At 39.2% G+C, this 17,635-nt stretch overlaps 1 protein-coding gene across 7 annotated transcripts in view; it reads right to left on the reverse strand.

Annotated features, from left to right (window-relative positions):
* Positions 1–2,575: 2,575 nt before the first annotated feature.
* Positions 2,576–17,635, reverse strand: part of RIMKLB (ribosomal modification protein rimK like family member B) — a 50,469-nt gene continuing 35,409 nt past the window's right edge. For 4 of the 7 annotated variants that reach the window (XM_036389626.2, XM_036389665.1, XM_036389619.1 and 1 more), the window contains 4 exons: positions 15,632–15,835; positions 7,196–14,186; positions 3,032–3,097; positions 2,576–2,780 (listed from right to left, as the gene is read on the reverse strand). In XM_036389626.2, coding sequence (XP_036245519.1) covers positions 13,723–14,186; positions 15,632–15,835 — 668 coding nt within the window. In that variant the 3' untranslated portion in view covers positions 2,576–2,780; positions 3,032–3,097; positions 7,196–13,722. Of the gene's footprint in view, positions 2,781–3,031; positions 3,098–4,805; positions 4,942–7,195; positions 14,187–15,631; positions 15,836–17,635 lie in introns of all 7 variants that reach the window. The other 3 variants (XM_036389645.1, XM_036389635.1, XM_036389655.1) reach the window with 3 other exon arrangements.

Consider the following 17,635-nt stretch of genomic DNA (forward strand, 5'->3'; position numbering starts at 1 on the left):
AAGCAGTGTAGGGGTGAGCTTATCAGCCTGTGCTTATCAGACTGGCCTGTGCACCACCAGCTAAACTAAGGGGGTCAGTGCAGGGGAAAGAAGCACACAGTGGCAGCCTCTCTCTCAAGGATTCCACCCTTGGGGCTTTTGAGGTGACCTGGTCGTTGCACTGCACGCTCTCCCTTCTCAACATTACCATCACAGCAGGCCAGCCTCCAAAGCTGTGTCTGGAAAAACACTGAAGTGATGACAGCATGGAATGACAGGGTCAGAGAGATGATGATGCAATGTCTGATTCCAAACCTAGATTTTGCAGACCACCTAGAGGTAAATGCACAGTGATAAACCAAGTTGTCTAGACAGGGAAAGAGTGGATTGGAGAAGCAACCAAGGTGATAAGGCAAAATATAAGGAAAATGACCCAGAAAAATAAAAGAAGACAGTGGTCAAGACATAGCTGTCTGTTTACATCATGCACAACTGGGAATGCAGTCCAGACAAGTTACAGAGGTTTTCCAGATCTAATGCTAAACAAAATCACAACCTCTCTCCAAGTCTGGCCTCAATACAAATATACCCCACCCCAAGATCTCATCACACTAAACAAAGCAGAGTTTTGAAAGTACTCCACTTCTGTGGCTGGCACAACAGCGCAATTCCAATTAACAGGAAATGCAGACGTGCAAAAGGAACTCTTTACACCCTGATCATCACAGCACAGGTCACTATTATCACTACTGAACTATTATTACTCTGTTTCACTATGCTGTACAAGTAATATCACAATATCATACCATGAATATCCAATTACTATTTAATTGTTGATACCCAGTACCTAAATTCTAAGGAAGATAAGAAAGACAAAGGAAAGCAAAACTTTACATGACACCAACAGGTTCTTGACCACAGCTCTAGAATTTGAGCTTTTAAGTGGATTGCAGGACCAATCCCTCTCAACAAAGAGATAGATGAGTGCAAAAGGCCAGGAACTTTCTCCTCAGTATTGCAATTTGCCAACTTTCACTCACTACTAAGACATGACACAGTGATAAACTTCTTTTAATTTCTATTCTACTTCTAACACATTTAGGGTTGTGAAATGCCAAAAGGAAATGTGTAGTAACAGAGCATTTCTCACTCTGAAAAAAGGAAAACACACTCTTAGAGTAATACAAAGAATGGTTATCTGTGATAGACAGTGAGTAAGAAATATTCTTAGGCTACCATATGTGCGTGTGTGCTTGTGACAAGGATAAAAACATGTGGGGCCAGTTAAGAGCAGAAAAAAGACCAGGGGGGAAAAAAGAAAAAAAAAAAAAAGAAAGAAAAAAAAGAAAAAAAGAAGAAAAAAAAAAAGACTACGAAGGCAGGAGGAGCAAATTTGAGGCAGCAGAACAGAGAACACTGCTGAACACCCACAAAAAATAAGAGAACTAAAATACATACAGGGCCTGGAAGTAGCTTAGCAAGATGGGATATATGAAACTAAGAAGGAATTTCGAAAGTTCTCAGCTGTTCTACTTTTTAGGCATGAAATATTAAGGCAGAAAAGCACTTAAGGAAGCATCAGCATACGCATCAGCACACAAACAGGCACTGAACCACAAGAAATGAAATGTCCATTACTGCGTTGGGGTAGCCATTCCACCTGCTCACAGAAGTGCCAGAGGAATGGTGTGACACACAGATTTGCAAAAAATCCAACCATAATCTGCAGCTACTGGAGCAAAGGCATAGCTGCAGACAGGCTACCAGCCACATTTCTAGGTACATTCATGTGTAAATTACTAGAACAAGCACACAGAAAACAGGAATTTAAATTTACATGAAATTAATATCCTGAATACATGAAATGAAAGGAACAGGAAGAATGTCAAGGATAAGAGGTGTTTACTGATAATGTACCAACTCAGCATCTTGAGACAAAAAAACATTTTTTTGCTTCACTTTTGTAAATTTTGTACAAATTTCAAGTAGGCACATCATGAAAATGCCATCACTTGGTGTCTAATCCTTTGCAGTGCTTCACTAACAACAAACCAAGAGAGCCATGTGCAAGATCTATAACCCACGGTAAGATTAGCTGTCTTCAGAAACAACAGATAGTAAGAATGTCCATGCCCATTTCTGTAACAAGCCCTGCCACTGTGGCTTCAAAACCCAAAGGCACATTACCTCTGGTGGGTTAACCAAGTTGCTTCTCTTTTTCTCTAGCAGTCACCAAAGTGAAGTCCATGAAGTACAACATGATCAGTATGGTGACTTCACTTTTGAAACTCAGGAGACTTGTACCCTCAGGGACTTGGGTGAACTCATAACATGACTGATAAAACCAAAGGCCTGATGCTAAATTTTCTAAGGCATTTGGGAAGATTACTCATGTCAATATAAAGCATTTAGAACTCTTAGGAATGAAATTCCTGGAGGAAAAAAATGGTTAATAAAGTGAAGAATACCCAATAGGTTTTACTCTTCTGGCTTAGCTGCAGCTTTGATGCAGTATCAACAGATTTCTCAAGTTAATCAGCCCTTCAAAAAAGGGGAGATGGTGGAAAAGGTACAAAAAAAGAATCTCACACTCTCATTAATTACAATTCAACTTTTTTATTCAATTCTCCAAGTTAGTGGGACAGGGATCATCATGACTGTTAACACCACATGTGGACATCACTCCATTGCACATCCCTGCTGATCCATCCTTTCTTCCCTTCACTGAGAAGGAGGCATTATCAAAAGGCTAAGTGTCCCCATGAGAGGCAAGAGAAGACCTGCTGCTGCTGTAGAAAAACCTAAAGAAATAAATCATTGAAAAAGTTAGTCTTTGCTCCAAAATATGAACATCAGAAATGCAAGCAGATATCATAAAAAAATCTCTGTATCCAGCACCTATCTGGCTTCCCTGATAGCTGGAACACAGACACACCAAGAACTAAGCCATGGGTACCAAACTCCTTTTCTAACCTTGAAAAAGGCCTTTCCAGATCAAGGAGTGAGATGCAGTGTGGACTGTGCTCTGAAGATAAAATCTAGTTCCTGTTACCTTTCCAGTGGGTAGAGTTCAATCTCTGCACCTGGTGATCCAGCATCTTCCACACGCCTTAGATTCCTGTGGAAATATTTCATGTGGAGGAAAAATTGTGTAAAAGTTTAGCTAAATCAAACTGCAGACTTTTCCTGCCTAGTTCTCCCACTGATAAAACTTCAGTACTTGCCATCCAGAAAACAACCATTTCTATTTGGGCATGGACAAGCATTCCTACATCACACTACAACTGCACTACCCCTCCCATACAATGTTGTAAAGGTCGGTAGGCAGGGTAACTGTAACATTTGTGTTGTTTCCGTCACCTTGTGTTGGTTAGATGCATGGGAAAATATATACACAAGCACACAGAGTTTCCTCCTAACACTCACAAAATGCAAGTTTCAGGCTTAATGCACAATACCACTGAACAGAAAGAATCCAGAGAATAAAGACTACCAGGCAGTGCTCTGCACAGTAGCAGCCAGGAGGGGAAACTGCACACACCCTCTTGGACAAACCACACTTCTTGTAAATGGAATATTTACAGATGAAATATATACAGCTGCACAGTCAGTGTGACATTCCCGTTCCTCATCAAGGTGTAACTGAAACATTCATCTGGACTCCTGGCCTCCCACTACATTGACATGACAGAATCAAAAGGATAACTGTATATATAGCTACTGCTTAGGCTTCTTCCTCTGCTTCAGAGCACCTTCCCGTTCAGTACATGTAACACCATGGACAATTTTCACCTCTTCAGTTTCTCTCCCCCCAAAATGTAACTGTTTTACAACACAGATAAACTAAGCATCAAGGAAGCTCAGCAGTGTCACTGTTTCCAGGAAATCTGCATAGAAGAAATGCATGACTGGCCAAAGACGTAGCAACAACTGAGTTACTGGCTTTTGTAACATGGATCTTCCCTCCTTCTCCAACAACAAATGATAATTTGTACAAGAGGGATTGTCCTAATAAATTCTGGAAATTAGCAATTGTGATAAATTAATTAATTTATTATTTAAACTTATATATTACAACAGTGAATAAGGTTCACATTGGGCATGAGGAGGAATCTGTTCACAGAAGGGTTGTCAAGCATTGGAATGGGCGTGATGAAGTCACCATCCCTGGAGGTGTTTAAGAAGACTAGATGTGGCACTCAGTGCCATGGTCTACCTGACAAGATGGTGTTCGTTCAAAGGCTGGGACTTGATTGTCTCAGAGGTCTGTTCCAACCTAACTAATACTGTGATTCTGTGAAATTAGTTTCTTCCTATTAGAACACTTTATTGAAAAAAATTCCAATAACCTTTTAATGAAACATTTCTTTTTCATTCCTGTATTAAAAAACTCAATTATATTGTAATTTGTCTAACACAAAAATGCTTTTTCTTAGCTGTTCTGCTTCCTATAGAAATGGATAACAGAATTATATATTTAACTGTCCAAACACAGTTCCCTCCTTCCAAATAAGCAAAAAATATCTATTACCCTAAGACAGAATACTGTACATAGCTGCATACAGCAACCTGCCTCCAAATAAAAAAGTAGACACAGAAATTCACATAAATCTTTTATAAGCCCTTCATGCGCAGACTTGGCAGAGCTTAATACAGACATATTACTATGCAGACTGTATATTCTAGTAACACTTGTACTGTTTCTAAAGAGAACAAAGGAGGGATGCAGAAATACCTTGAAAATGCCTTGCATGGGTCAATGTGAATTTTAACTTTTTTATCAGCCTAATCCATCACCTACTATTAAGTCAGCATGAGGAACCTACCTATTTCTTCTTTTCACAAATATCACCCCTTGCCTGCCTGTGAAAGTCTATGACAAGAATGGAAAATAATCTGTCTTCTTCAAATCTCTACCACATCAAAGCTGCAGAAAACAGGATGCTTTGGGGTATGTCACATCTAAAAGAAAAAAAAAACAAAACCAGAACTCTTTTGTACTGACAGACACATGGAGAACCGTGGAGGATCTGAAAGTGTTCTAAATGCCTTCCTGTTTATAACAAAAAAAATAAAATTCTTTCCTGACCAGTGACTAAGTCACCTTGGTCTCTGCTCATCAAAAAAGCTGACGTATCTTTATGTGCCTCTCTCTCCTACTAAGCTGAGAAGCAGCAGTTACAGACCCATGTCCAGGGCCAGAGGAACACCCTTCTTACTGTCATGTAAACTCAGTGCAGTTACACCTTTAATCCCATTACAGTTACACCTTTACACCCATTCAAGTAGGCAGGTGCTACATTTAGTTTGTGCATCAATGGAACTTTCAGCTCTTCTCCCCAAGATCCAGGTCCCAAGGGCCAGTATGCCTAGCATATATTACATATGGCAAGTCTGGTGAGACTCCTCCTTACAGCAACAGCTGGGAATGCTCAAGATCAGCAAAATCTATTTTCCTGCCTCATTTGTATCTCTGATGACAGACTGACATGGGCTTCAGATTCCTTTGCCTCTACTATCAGAAATTATTTCTCTTCATCACATCTCCAGCCTGACTGGGTTTAAAACCCTTTCTCTATGAGCTTCATCTCATATACAGACTTTGCTCATTATTATGTTTAACAAGATTCCAATCAATTCTCTATCCAAAATATTTTCCATTTTGCACATGCAATCTCACTCTGTAAAAATTCAGTTCTGGGATTTCCAGCCTGTGGTCCACAGAATACCTTCAAAGGCCATATGATAACAAAGAAGCTAATGAGAAAAGCATACCAGTTGTCCATGGTCCTAAATGGTACCTGATGTGCACTGGAGACTATTTAGCTGCCTGGACATCAAAATTCAGATCCAGCTTAGCTCCTGTATATAAGTGTTGTTCCTGATTTTAGTGTGACTACCCCAGGTAACAAGAGAAAACAGAATTTGGAATTTATTGACAAATACTTAGCTGTAAATGAAGTAGAAACATATATGAAAATACAAAAGCTACTGCTGTATTCTGCATATTAGTATATATTCTGACATAATTCCTTTTTCCCAATCCACTTGGACATGTTTCTCCATATTATCAGCTGATCCAGATACAAACTTCTCCTATGTCAGGCAGTTCATCAGTGCTTCCTGTGCTGCTCTCTCCTCTTATTTTCTTTTCAGAAGGAGCAGTCATCCTACTAGAGAGTCAGCATTTTAATCTCTAGTAGGAGAATTACTTAGCGTGGAGGTTTTGTAACAGTGGAACATCCTGATGACATCTGCAAAGGTAAGTATTTATGGTGTCTACATCAGAGGTCTCCAAAGAGGAGCCCACACTCCCCAGGAAGCTTTGCAAGAACATCTGTAAGGCTGCAGGGTGAAAATGTTTTTTTCACCATTAATGAATACAGTTAAGGAAATGTTTCAAAAATAGTCTTCATTTAATCTTTACCTCATCCTTTTTAACTTCTTGGGTTTACGGAAGTTTTACAACGTATGTGGTAATACATATATGTACCTTGGGAAAATATGTGATTGGGGCACATGCTCAAAATGTTTTTCCTGATAGGAATGTGCAATCAAAGAAGTTTCAGAGCCATTTAGAACTGAAGAGATGGCTGAAACTACCAACTCTTAACCACAAACTCGGAAACATTATATAATTTGCATTTCCCACTTCCAAAAAGAATGTTAACTGTCGATGATTTGAACTTTTTTTTGCTACCTTGAGATTTAGGAAATCTCCAAAAATAACATTGTTCTTTATTATCATGGCATTTCTAAGGCATACATATATCTTAAGTAGCAAAAAAAAGCAGCTGAACTCTCAGCCTATGAGGCTGATAATTGGCTGATGGTAAGGATGTTTTTTACCTTCATAAAATAAAATTCCATATTTTGCAGAATCTTCCTCATTTATTCCTTGGTTTTTAAACTAGATTACAATGAACATTTCACCAATGGTACAAATATGAACAGTCTTCTGTGGAGCAGAAAATGACTGGGCTAGATGCATTCTTTTCAGCCTTATTTTCCAGTACTCTATATATGTGGTGATTTTGGTGAAATTTAATTTTTAAGACAAGTACTATGCCTTATAAAGGCAGAGGGGAAACTGGAATGTTCAATCAAAGAAGAGAATTAGGGCATCAGGTAACCAAACACCAACTGAGATAGATCAATGTGCCTCTTGTATTACAAGCAGTCTTTTGATGGTCAGAATTCTGTAAATCAGACTCACCATTCAAAGGGACAGTTCAGGGACTCTGCCTCTCTTCTCCATTCCCCTTACTCCAGTTAGTACTTTGCAATCCATTTCTCCCAGTACTGGAGGTTTCTCAGGTCACAGTCATGAGTGTCTTCTGCTGCTGCTGCCACCTAACAGTTTTATTATTCTGTTGCAGCAGAAGGGCATATAGAAGAAGTTCTGGTTCAGCATGCAGATAATCATCATCCCTTGTCTAAAAGTCATGGCCTATTCAAGTTCTACATTTCCCCATACACTAGGCAAAGCACTGGGCACAACCAAGATCAACACAAGGCTTTGAAAGCCATTCCATAAAGAGGAAGGAGCATGATCTGTAAAACCACCTTTCAAGCAACATTAAATATTAAAACTTGAAATATTAGAGAATGCAGTAAATTTTGGTAAACTCTCCCCACCAAAGATGAATTGCAGACTCTGCAAAGAACTAGTACTGTATTTCTTTCAAGAAAATCTTTACATAATATGTATCTAAAATCAGGTTAGGGATGCAGAACTGTGATCCAACATGAATTAATGAATAAATCTGAGGAGAAAAAAAAATTTATTTTTTGACATTATTACAAACCCCAAAAAGACACCCAACCACATGCCTGAAAGTGTTACACCCGTGTCCTATAGCAGCTGATGCACAAAAATATACACAAATAAAGGAATAGGCCTGCCCAATGCTGAGACGCAAGAAGTGGGTATGTCTGAAAGGAAAAAGCATTGGAAACATAAGTATAACAGGTTTGTAAAATTACCTTGCAAGTAACATTAAAAGACACAAATTATACACTCAATTATACCAGTGAAATCGGATATCACTCCACTGACTTTCACAGAGTGATTCCAGGTTTATCTCAGTGTAATTGAGAGCAAAATTTGGCTCTAAAATTATTCCCTCCCACCTTAACTTGAAGCTACAATTTATTATATTGCTGGTAAGTTTGCTTTCTTTCAGGAAAATACAAACTGAGACTATGAAAAATTGACTGGTTTATGATGGTATAGAGGAGTAATTAATGTACACAGAAAAATAATCTGAAACAAGTGCTAATTCTTTACAGATGTCCTGGGAAATATAATACTGCATCAGGAAACTGGGAAGCCTGCTTGTAGGGAAATATTCTTCAATTTGGAAGGGTACTCCAATTGTCTGATATTTTACCTCTGAGTAAAATACAACATTCTCCCCCTTAAATTGAGTAAAAAAATATTAAGTACCCAGTACTTTTACATTGTTTGAGATTAGGGGAGAGAGTTACCAGAGAAGGATAAAATGTACAAGTGCTTTGATACAGCAGTAAGGGCAAGATAAAATGTATCACCCCATCCGCCACAAACAGAAATCATCAGCTCAACAGTCTTTCTCTGCAGCACACATATTCATCCATCTGTCCTCTTTACAGGATCCTGTCTATTGAATTTTAATAGAATTAACATTCTTAGTACTAGTTCATTCATTCCTATCAACTACTTACTTCTGCAGTTATATTTTATGTTCACTTAGCAAATGGAAAGCAACATATCTTTCAAAAATCTAAGCTAAAACAGTACACTTGAAGACAATCTAAAACTGATAAAGAGGAAGGGGAATTAATGTATTACAAAACTACTCCTCATACAGTTGCATGGGGGACTCACTTTTGTCTCACCTCAGTAAAGCACAATGACAGTTTTCTTACAAGTCAACAAGTATAAGGAGGGGAAATAAGGAAGTAAAGCAGGGTTTTCTCTAAATCCAGTTAAAGAAATCATTCAACAAGTATCACCAAAATGAACTGATGGGAAGAAAGGAAGGCAGACAAGTTAGCAAACTTATCAAGGTTAGAGTAAGAGCAGAAAAGTGTCAATTTACCTGACAACAGGTCGGTTTTGGATGTCACCAAACTGCTGCATTTACCATTTTACCCGCTTGCATTACTGGGGGGAAAAGTTTAGGAAGGAACATTCGCAAGGATTTTTCATAAGTTCTCACTCTTGCCATCGGAAAGGGGAGAAGGGGTTTTCTCTGGATTGTTTGACTTTTTTGGCTCCTGAAAAGTTTTGCAAAGAACAGTAACAAAGTGTGAACTGTTAGAACACATTGCTGTAAAAAAAGGGAGAATAAGTCACCCAAAATAGCACAACAGCAAATCCCACCCGAAATCCGCACAGTTAATTTGTGTCATTGTTTTAAACAAATTAAAAAAACCAAAAGCTTTCCAACTCAAATTAGAAACATGGGAGGCTTGGAGACTTCCAACAGCAGATCCACCATCAGAATGCTCCAAAAGTCACCCTCAAAGGTTAAGAAAGATTTAAAGAAATTAAACAAAGGAAAAGGCAACAAACACCTGGTTATAAATACTGCAGTGTTCAGTTTAAAACAATTCCTAAAACAGTGAAAAAATTAAAAATTAAAAAAGGCAGTAGCAACAGAAGTTACCTGTCCGAGCACCTACTATTCCATAGAGAGAACAGGAGTGGGTCGTGTGTCTCACACCAGCCATAAAGCCCATAAACCTTCTCAAAAAGAGTGAGCCATGAGAAAGATACTGTACAATCTGTTTTCAAAGTCTCTCTAAGCCCTTATGGTCCCTTATGTATTTAACTGACAGATTTTTGCAATGAGGGAATTTAGCCAGCGTCACTGGTTTCATTTGTTGGATTTTGTAGTCCAGTATAACATCCGAAGAAGTATCTCCTTTGTGTCTGACATACCCAGATGTTCCAGAGGTTATTTCCCGAGTAAATATCTCACAGCAAAGATAGCACACGAAGTGGGAGAAAAGGCTTCAAGACTGACCGTCAGCTCAGAACAAAAAATGTAACAGTCAATGTAAACATCAAGCATTGACACTGTTTTACAGATAAGGTAGATAAGGTGTTGTAACATTACAAGAAAAGATTTTATAAAACACATTAAAGCATTAAATACAAGGATTAGGATTCAATCCATACATTGACAGCAATACATCAATTACAAACACAGTAAGCTGAACAGAATAAAATCTCCAGTGTTACAGAGAACAAAATTTCATCAGATGTAGTTTAAGAAACTTTTTCCTGCAAACAAACTTCTAACTGGCTCTTTCAAACATTAAAATATACAAAAATAGTTGTATCACCATCAGCTGTATTGGCACCACTGTAATCCACCACTATGTTGACCATTTTTTCAGCACATGCTTCCAAACCCACATATGGAGGTAGTGTTAGTGCAACTGTGTGGAAGTTTAGCATGTGATTTTCAGCACATGGAATTGAAGAAAATAATTCCTGAAATTCCTAAAAGCTGATATCTGTGGAGTTCACCTTCAATGGGAAACACTGCCTGGTTACCATGGACTAGTTTTGTTGGTGTTTTTCCCCTTGAGTAAAAACAAGACACCCCCCCTTGCACTCCCAGGCCATTCTTTGCATTTCACTGTTTCAGGAGCAATGGGTTAAGCAGGGAGTAATATGTGAGACCAGTGTGCCCATTTGTACAAATGAACCCTCAAGCAAGGTTTTCACTCAGCATCAATACCCGATATATAAACATATGCACAGGATGTTTCAAATCCTGTCTCCCTCTGTGACCACTATGCATAGACTTATCTCCAAACTAGTCATGGAAGCATCAACAGAGGAGCAACTTATCAGAAGGGAGTCAAACTGCAAATCTCTCAACCCACTTGGTCTTTTTTTAAAAAATCTTATATTTACTTCACGAATTTTCTAACTGTGAGGTGTAACCCAGACATTCTGAAAGGGTGTTAGAAATGTAAGGTTCCTGTGAGCTACAAGATACTATGGGTACTCAAAAAAAACAATCCAGAATATTCAGTTAACTTTCATCTAAAAGATGTTTCCTGTGATAGAAAAGGCCTTTGTATACCAACTAGCACCTGTTTACTCCCTGCTGTTATTCCACATGTGCTCAATGTATGTCACAGCTAGAAAGGGAAGGATTGATCCTATCAGCCTGTCAAGGAATGCAGGGCACCTACTAGTAAAAAGGAAGAGACAAAACAAGAAAAAATAACAACAACAAAAAAACAGCCACCCTCCACCCCAAATTCCCCTTGGATAAACAAGCAAGGGAAGTAGAGCTCATGGAAGAGACAGTTCACTGCTCAGTGACTAGAGAATTAGGTTACTTTCATGTTCTGTCATTCTGTAACTCTTCACAGAAACTGAAGACCTTTATATTCTTCAGGTATAACCTGTGCACTTGAAGGCTCAGTAAGGACTTGAAAATACCTTTACTGCTGAAGATCTTTTTTTTGCTGGACCAGCTGGTCCACCCTCCTGCTTAACACCAACAGTCAACCTTTCACTTGATTTTAATAATAATATTTAATTCTACAAAAAAAAAAAAAGCCATTTTATTACATTCCTTTTAAAATAAAAAACCAAACTGTACAAAGAAGCATGATCAAACCTCCATAAAGTAGGTTAATACTGTTCTGTTTATTGCCTCTTGAAGACTCTCTGCATAGTGTCCGTGAGTTGTGTTTAAGGTCCAAGTGAAGGTAAAACAGCAGAGCAGCAGAGAGGTGAGGAAGGGCCACAGAGGTGGGCAGTGCAGAACCTCAGAGGGTACATGGGACATGCTCCATTAAAATATCCAGAAAACAGCAGCATTGCACACACACAACCCCCCTCCAAACAAACCTATTTTCACAAGATGATTTTTCAATTGTAAACGTTTTACTTTTTGTTTTTAAAAAAGAGGCTTATCTTTATATATATATTTATATATATATATAGTTCCAGGGCTTTATGAACCCCGAGAATAAGAGGGGAATGAAAAGGGAGAAGGAGGAGGAAAAGGAGGAGGAAGACAGGGACTGAAAAATGGACTCAGTATCTGTTTTGGTTATCTGTTTTCCAAACCAGCTCAAGGCTAATGACAAAATGCACAGCCAGAAGGATTAAGGAAAATCAGGAAGTCTGGAAAAAAATTAGGAGCTAAACAGCCAACACCCTCAAAAAAATAAAGCAAAACAATTGTGCACACACAAACACACACAAGTGTGTGCACTCACACCACACACATGTAAGGGTCTAGGATCAATCCCTTAATTGTTTGTGGACCTAGGTTTTTTTGTTTTTTGTTTTAAACTCTGGCTGAGCTCTCTTTTTTTTTTTTTCTTTTTCCTTCTTTTTTTTTTTTTTTTTGCCTTTTTCAAATCTGCCACGTTTTCCAAAGCTAAGAACTGAATATTTCTCCCCAGTTATACTCTTTGGATTTATGCCAACATCAAGTTTTTATGTTCAGTGGGGAAAAAGTAAGCCTGGTAAGTATTGTATGAACTGTAGCTTTATTCTAAAGTTCCTCTGGATGACTAATCACTTTTAAGCAGCTCTTCCCTCCTCCACACCTTACCACATTCCTCCCTCCAAAAAAAAGCAAACAAAAACAAACAAACAACCCCCCACCAATGTACAGGCTATAACTCAGTGTTTTCTTAACAAACAGTCTGCGGTGTTTTCACTTTGGCCACTGTTAAAGATGCAGGCATAGAGAAGGGAGTGTTGGACTAGCATGTATTAAAGAAAAAGGAACATTAACATTGCAGATCTCTCTCAGAAAGACTAAAACACTAACAAATACAAGTCGATGCACGTTTGCTTTAAACTAGTGTAATTCTTTTTCACATTTTTAGATTAAACATCATTTTGTATACCAAACATTACAGTGCTGTTTATCTCCTCCAACCATGCAAAAAATAGTTAAAAACGTGCCACTTCTGCCCACAAATAGAATATGACCAATTCCCCTATATACCTTCCAAAATGAGGATTTGAAATGAGAAAAACAGAAGTATCCTCCTTTAAAAGCTTTATAAAGGAATTTAGACACAAAGCTGCCACTTAATACCAAGATGGTACAATTTACAGATTTTTACAGAAAGTTCACATTAAGTCAACTGACACTTCTCTCAGCCTCATCATTTGAAAGGCCATATCCTGCAAGGTCAGAAAGTGATGACTGTAAAAGGATCCTGAACTTACAGCTCCCATCTGCAAGAGTAGGAACAGTAGGTGTCAAGGAATTTTGAAATACTTGGTATTTAACACCTTCAACTCACATAAAGAATTTGAGGCACTAAACAATTTACAGGATCAAGCCTTACAGAGGTAGAAGAGACTTAACTGGTGCAGCAATTCACAGAAGTTTCTAGAGAGCTGCCAGACAACTTTCTGAAAATCTTCAAGTGTGAATCACGCTTCAATGCTTTCCTGTGAAGACACATGAACTGCAATATATCTGGGGACCAAAGCAGCATCCAAATAAAATTGCTGCTTGGTTACGAACTGAGCATCTCCACCGTAAAACTGACTAAGAATGAAGACAATTTAATGTTCTGCAAATGAGTAGGGACAGCAATCACAGCACGTGTGCCTTTTACTTTTGCTCTCTCGACTGACACACCCACCCCCCTCTCCTCATTCCTCTGAGCGTCTCTGATAAACAGCATTGCAAGTTGGTTTAAAAAAAAAATTTACAAGAGAGAGTTCTGTTGGTCACCTATTTACACGTGGCATCACTCCACAAGGAGCTTGATCTCATTGGCTAGTAGCTGGTTCATGTTGAAGAGAGCCCCCGGGAGCTTGGTGAGCAACTCTCTCTCCGTGGTCTCAGGGTCGCTGTCGACAGAGCTGGAGCTAGCACTCATGTTGTCGACAGCGGCCCCAGCTGGAGGGCCCAGCTCTGGCTCGCTAGTCTCGCTGGCCGTGGACACCACGGAGAGCAAGGACATGCGCCGCGTCAAGCGGCCGGGGGCCAGCAGGGAAGCGGCATAGTCCGCTATGATACCAGCTACGTCTAAATTACAAGCCTTGTCAAAGGCAATGAAACCTACATTTGCATTGGCCTCGCAGACGTAGAATGAGCCGTCGTCCTTCATCAGCAGGTCAATGCCGCACACATCCATCCCCAGGATGTTTGACACTTGGACTGCCAACTGCTTGCCTTGTTCGCTCAGCGAGCACATCATTCCTACACCACCTGGAAAAAGGGAAAAGAACTTGCTGTCTGCACTCAGGTCACAAGGGACTGACATCCTTCTCAACCAGGCCGTGATTTTTGATTGGGAAGCTTCAAAGTCAGCCTGCAAGCACACTGCTGATGACTCAGAAAGTGACCTCCTTTCCACAGTGACTACTAATGAACTTGATGCCACACCAGGATTTCAAAAGATTCTGACCTGCCTTTGGCAGGTCAAGATTATGACTTGTTTAAAAACAGTTAAGCGATGACTTTTTAGTCAAGAAAAAATACACATTTTTATGACCCCAGGATATTAAAAAAATGACCTAACAAACCACCCTTGTTCCTTCTAAGGTAGAGGCTTTCCTTACATGTTTGTACGTGATCAGAAGAAATATTTCAGGAAAATTAAACCTAGAGCTCTTGGTAAGACTACAACTGTAACTGCAGATATAATTGAGAGGAATGGGGATTAAGACATCATCATCTGCTCACATGCCTCTCTACTTGCTATCACAGGTTACTGTCTCTAAAGCAAGAACTAGGGAACATTTATGTCTGAACCTCAGCTGTCAGGTTCACAGTCCATCACCCAAGTATTATCTGGCTCAAGCTTCATATATCACAATAGTTAAATTGAAAAATAACCCAAATAATAAGAAACAAACAAAAAAAAAAAATAGCAGAAAAATCTTTCAGGCTATATTTCCTCTGCATGAAGTAGTAACTAAAATCTCGTAGGCATTTTGACTAACCAAAACTGCACTATACATGAATACATTTTATCCCATCCCTTCTCAGGTTCGGTACAGTTTCAGCCAGGCACCCTCAAGCGTCCTTCCTCCTTTTACCCTCAGAAACTCTCAAGTCCAACACCCAAACCTATGCAGAATCTCAGTTCTGAACATGCTACAATCAATGCAGTAACCTCCTCCTTCTCCCAGATATGGTCTTTGTGGGAAGAGGTAGCAGGTAGAAACCTGATAGACTTAAGGCAGCATAGAAAATGAATCCAGTGCAATCCAGTTGCTTATTGCCTTCAACAGCTTCCTCACTTAACTCATTTTCTTCTACTCTCTTGCCAAATGACTGACTCCTCCACCTCCCTTAAGTGTTGCTTTCTGTCTTCCTTCATATTCTGTTCCTCTCAACAAGATGAAACAAATGATAACATAGCATTAGCAAACTGCCATTACCACATCAGTTGTTCCATTTGTGTTCTAGAACTTTCCCCTACTTGTCATCATCCCATCTATCAAACACTTTGAGCAAAGATCATCTCTCCTTCTCTGTTTGCTCAACATGCTTCTTACTTAATCCTTACTCTCATGTTTCCCCTTTAAACCCCCAGCAGCAAGCACAATTAACACAAAATAACACCTGCAGCTTACTTCAGTCAGCTTTGTGATTTTTCAACTGGGTTGAAATATTCTGATCAAAACTATGAGCAATGCTTTTCCTACCAAGTGAGCAGTTACTCTGCATCCTCCCATCTGTCGAGCAGCGGAGCATGGTGCCCACCACACGGCCTCCCACTACGATGACGCGCACATCCTTGCCATGGGACTCCTTAACGTATTTTTGAAACAAGTACGGGGCATCGTGACGGATCAAATGGCTTAGGTCTGCCAAATGGTGCTTGTCTCGTGCCAGGAACACAGCTTTACCTGTATGGAGGAAAGAACATCGGGGTGTTGAAAGCAGCTGCCCATCTGAGCTGCATCAACGATTCAGCACGTGAAAGTAAAACCTCTGACCGGCACACTGCCCATTCTCAGAGGCCCCATCTGTAGCTTATATCCATTTACAAACTCCTCCATGGACAACAGTGTTCCACTGATTCAGTGCTTTTAAGTGTTCAAGTACTGACAGCTGAGGAGACATGAGTTGAAAAAAATAGAGAAAGAAAGAAGCAAGGAAAAAGAAAAAAGCTTTAGATAAAGGAGATGGTCTTGCAGTTTCAACTTCTTTTGGTACAAGTCCTTAGTGAGAGGAAATAAAAGGAAGAAATACTTAAAGAGCAGCCAACATGTAATTAATAACAATTTTGTTCATCCAAAAGGACAGGACCCACAGCCTACAGCTTTGACACACAAGAACCAACAACATGAAACTGTTGAACACTGGGCACTAAGAACTCTGAAGTCTCTAGTGTGCCACTGCAGAACCACCCACTTCTCTGTTAGGAAGTTCCTGAGAGCTGCTCTTCCCAATACTTAAAAGGGCTCACAACTCCAGAATGAGGTCTGCAGTGGAACAACTACATTCAGAGGAAAACGTTCCACTCCACAGTATCCAAGATAATTTAGCAGAAGATTCCACAAGACATAAAATGAATGGATTATCCTACAACTGAAAAAAAACCCTCTTGACAAATCATTAGGTTTTCTGCCAGCAAACATCTCTAGGACTTGGATTTTTTAACCTAAAATAAGTAATTTCATTCCCTTTTATTTTTAGACTACACCAAAGACTTCTTTGTTCTTCTCCAGTTATATTCATACTGGTTAAAGTCATCCCTGAACTACTTCTTATGCAATTTCCAGTCACACAAGACTGCGTACCTTTCCATCTTTACCTACATTTCCCAACTTCTTTTCCCCATTCTTAAGGGTCCTATGTCATATTAGATTCATGTTTTGCAATAAGGTGCCCACTTTACCTTGAAGCAGAACTGTCATTCAATTCTGTTATGGTGTTAACAGAGTAAAAACATAAATTGATAAACTGCCCTCCTTAAGTAAGAGAACAGAAATGCAGCAGTAGCAGAACTAAGATAAATAATGTGTAAAGAATTCCACCAAGTGTTCCTATGCCCTACTACAGCAGCCTCTGTTTAGATAGGATTTAAGGTCTCCACAACACAGAAGACTGCTTGAGGAACATGGAATTTCTCACTACAGAGACATGAGAATGTAAGCTTAAAATTCACAAAAAAGTAAAAACCCCCATGTCCCTTCTCCCACTCCAAACTTTAACTCTTCTACAGGCAATTAATAATCCTACTGTACTCCTGAAATGGAAAAGGAAGAATGATGCCTTGGAGAGGAACCACTTAGTTCTTGCAAATCATCCACCATCATGACATCTTGGTAAAACCAGGATTGGTTTTACCAATCTGCTGCAGCAGCAAGCTGCACAAAAAATTGGCCTAGAAGAGTGTGACTTTTATTCATCAACCAGTACCTAACGTTTGCCTATTTATTTTACATATAATTTGCAAATGGCTGCTCTTCAATTAATTTGAAAAAGTTTCCCCAGCTCTCTTAATGTGAAAAGATATGTATTTTCCATAAATTTGCATTAAAATGCCTGGAATTTAAAGTGCGCTAAAGCAAAACTTGTAAACAGATTTACAAGAATCCTGGCTAAAAAAGGGAGAAGAAAATCAATAGCTGAAACTCTAAAATTATTTAGTAGATCTTTACTAAAGGCAGTATTAAGTCAAATCCACTGTCTTGGATATT

This window comes from Molothrus ater, chromosome 2, assembly GCF_012460135.2.
Source record: "Molothrus ater isolate BHLD 08-10-18 breed brown headed cowbird chromosome 2, BPBGC_Mater_1.1, whole genome shotgun sequence".
Classification (NCBI taxonomy): domain Eukaryota; kingdom Metazoa; phylum Chordata; class Aves; order Passeriformes; family Icteridae; genus Molothrus; species Molothrus ater.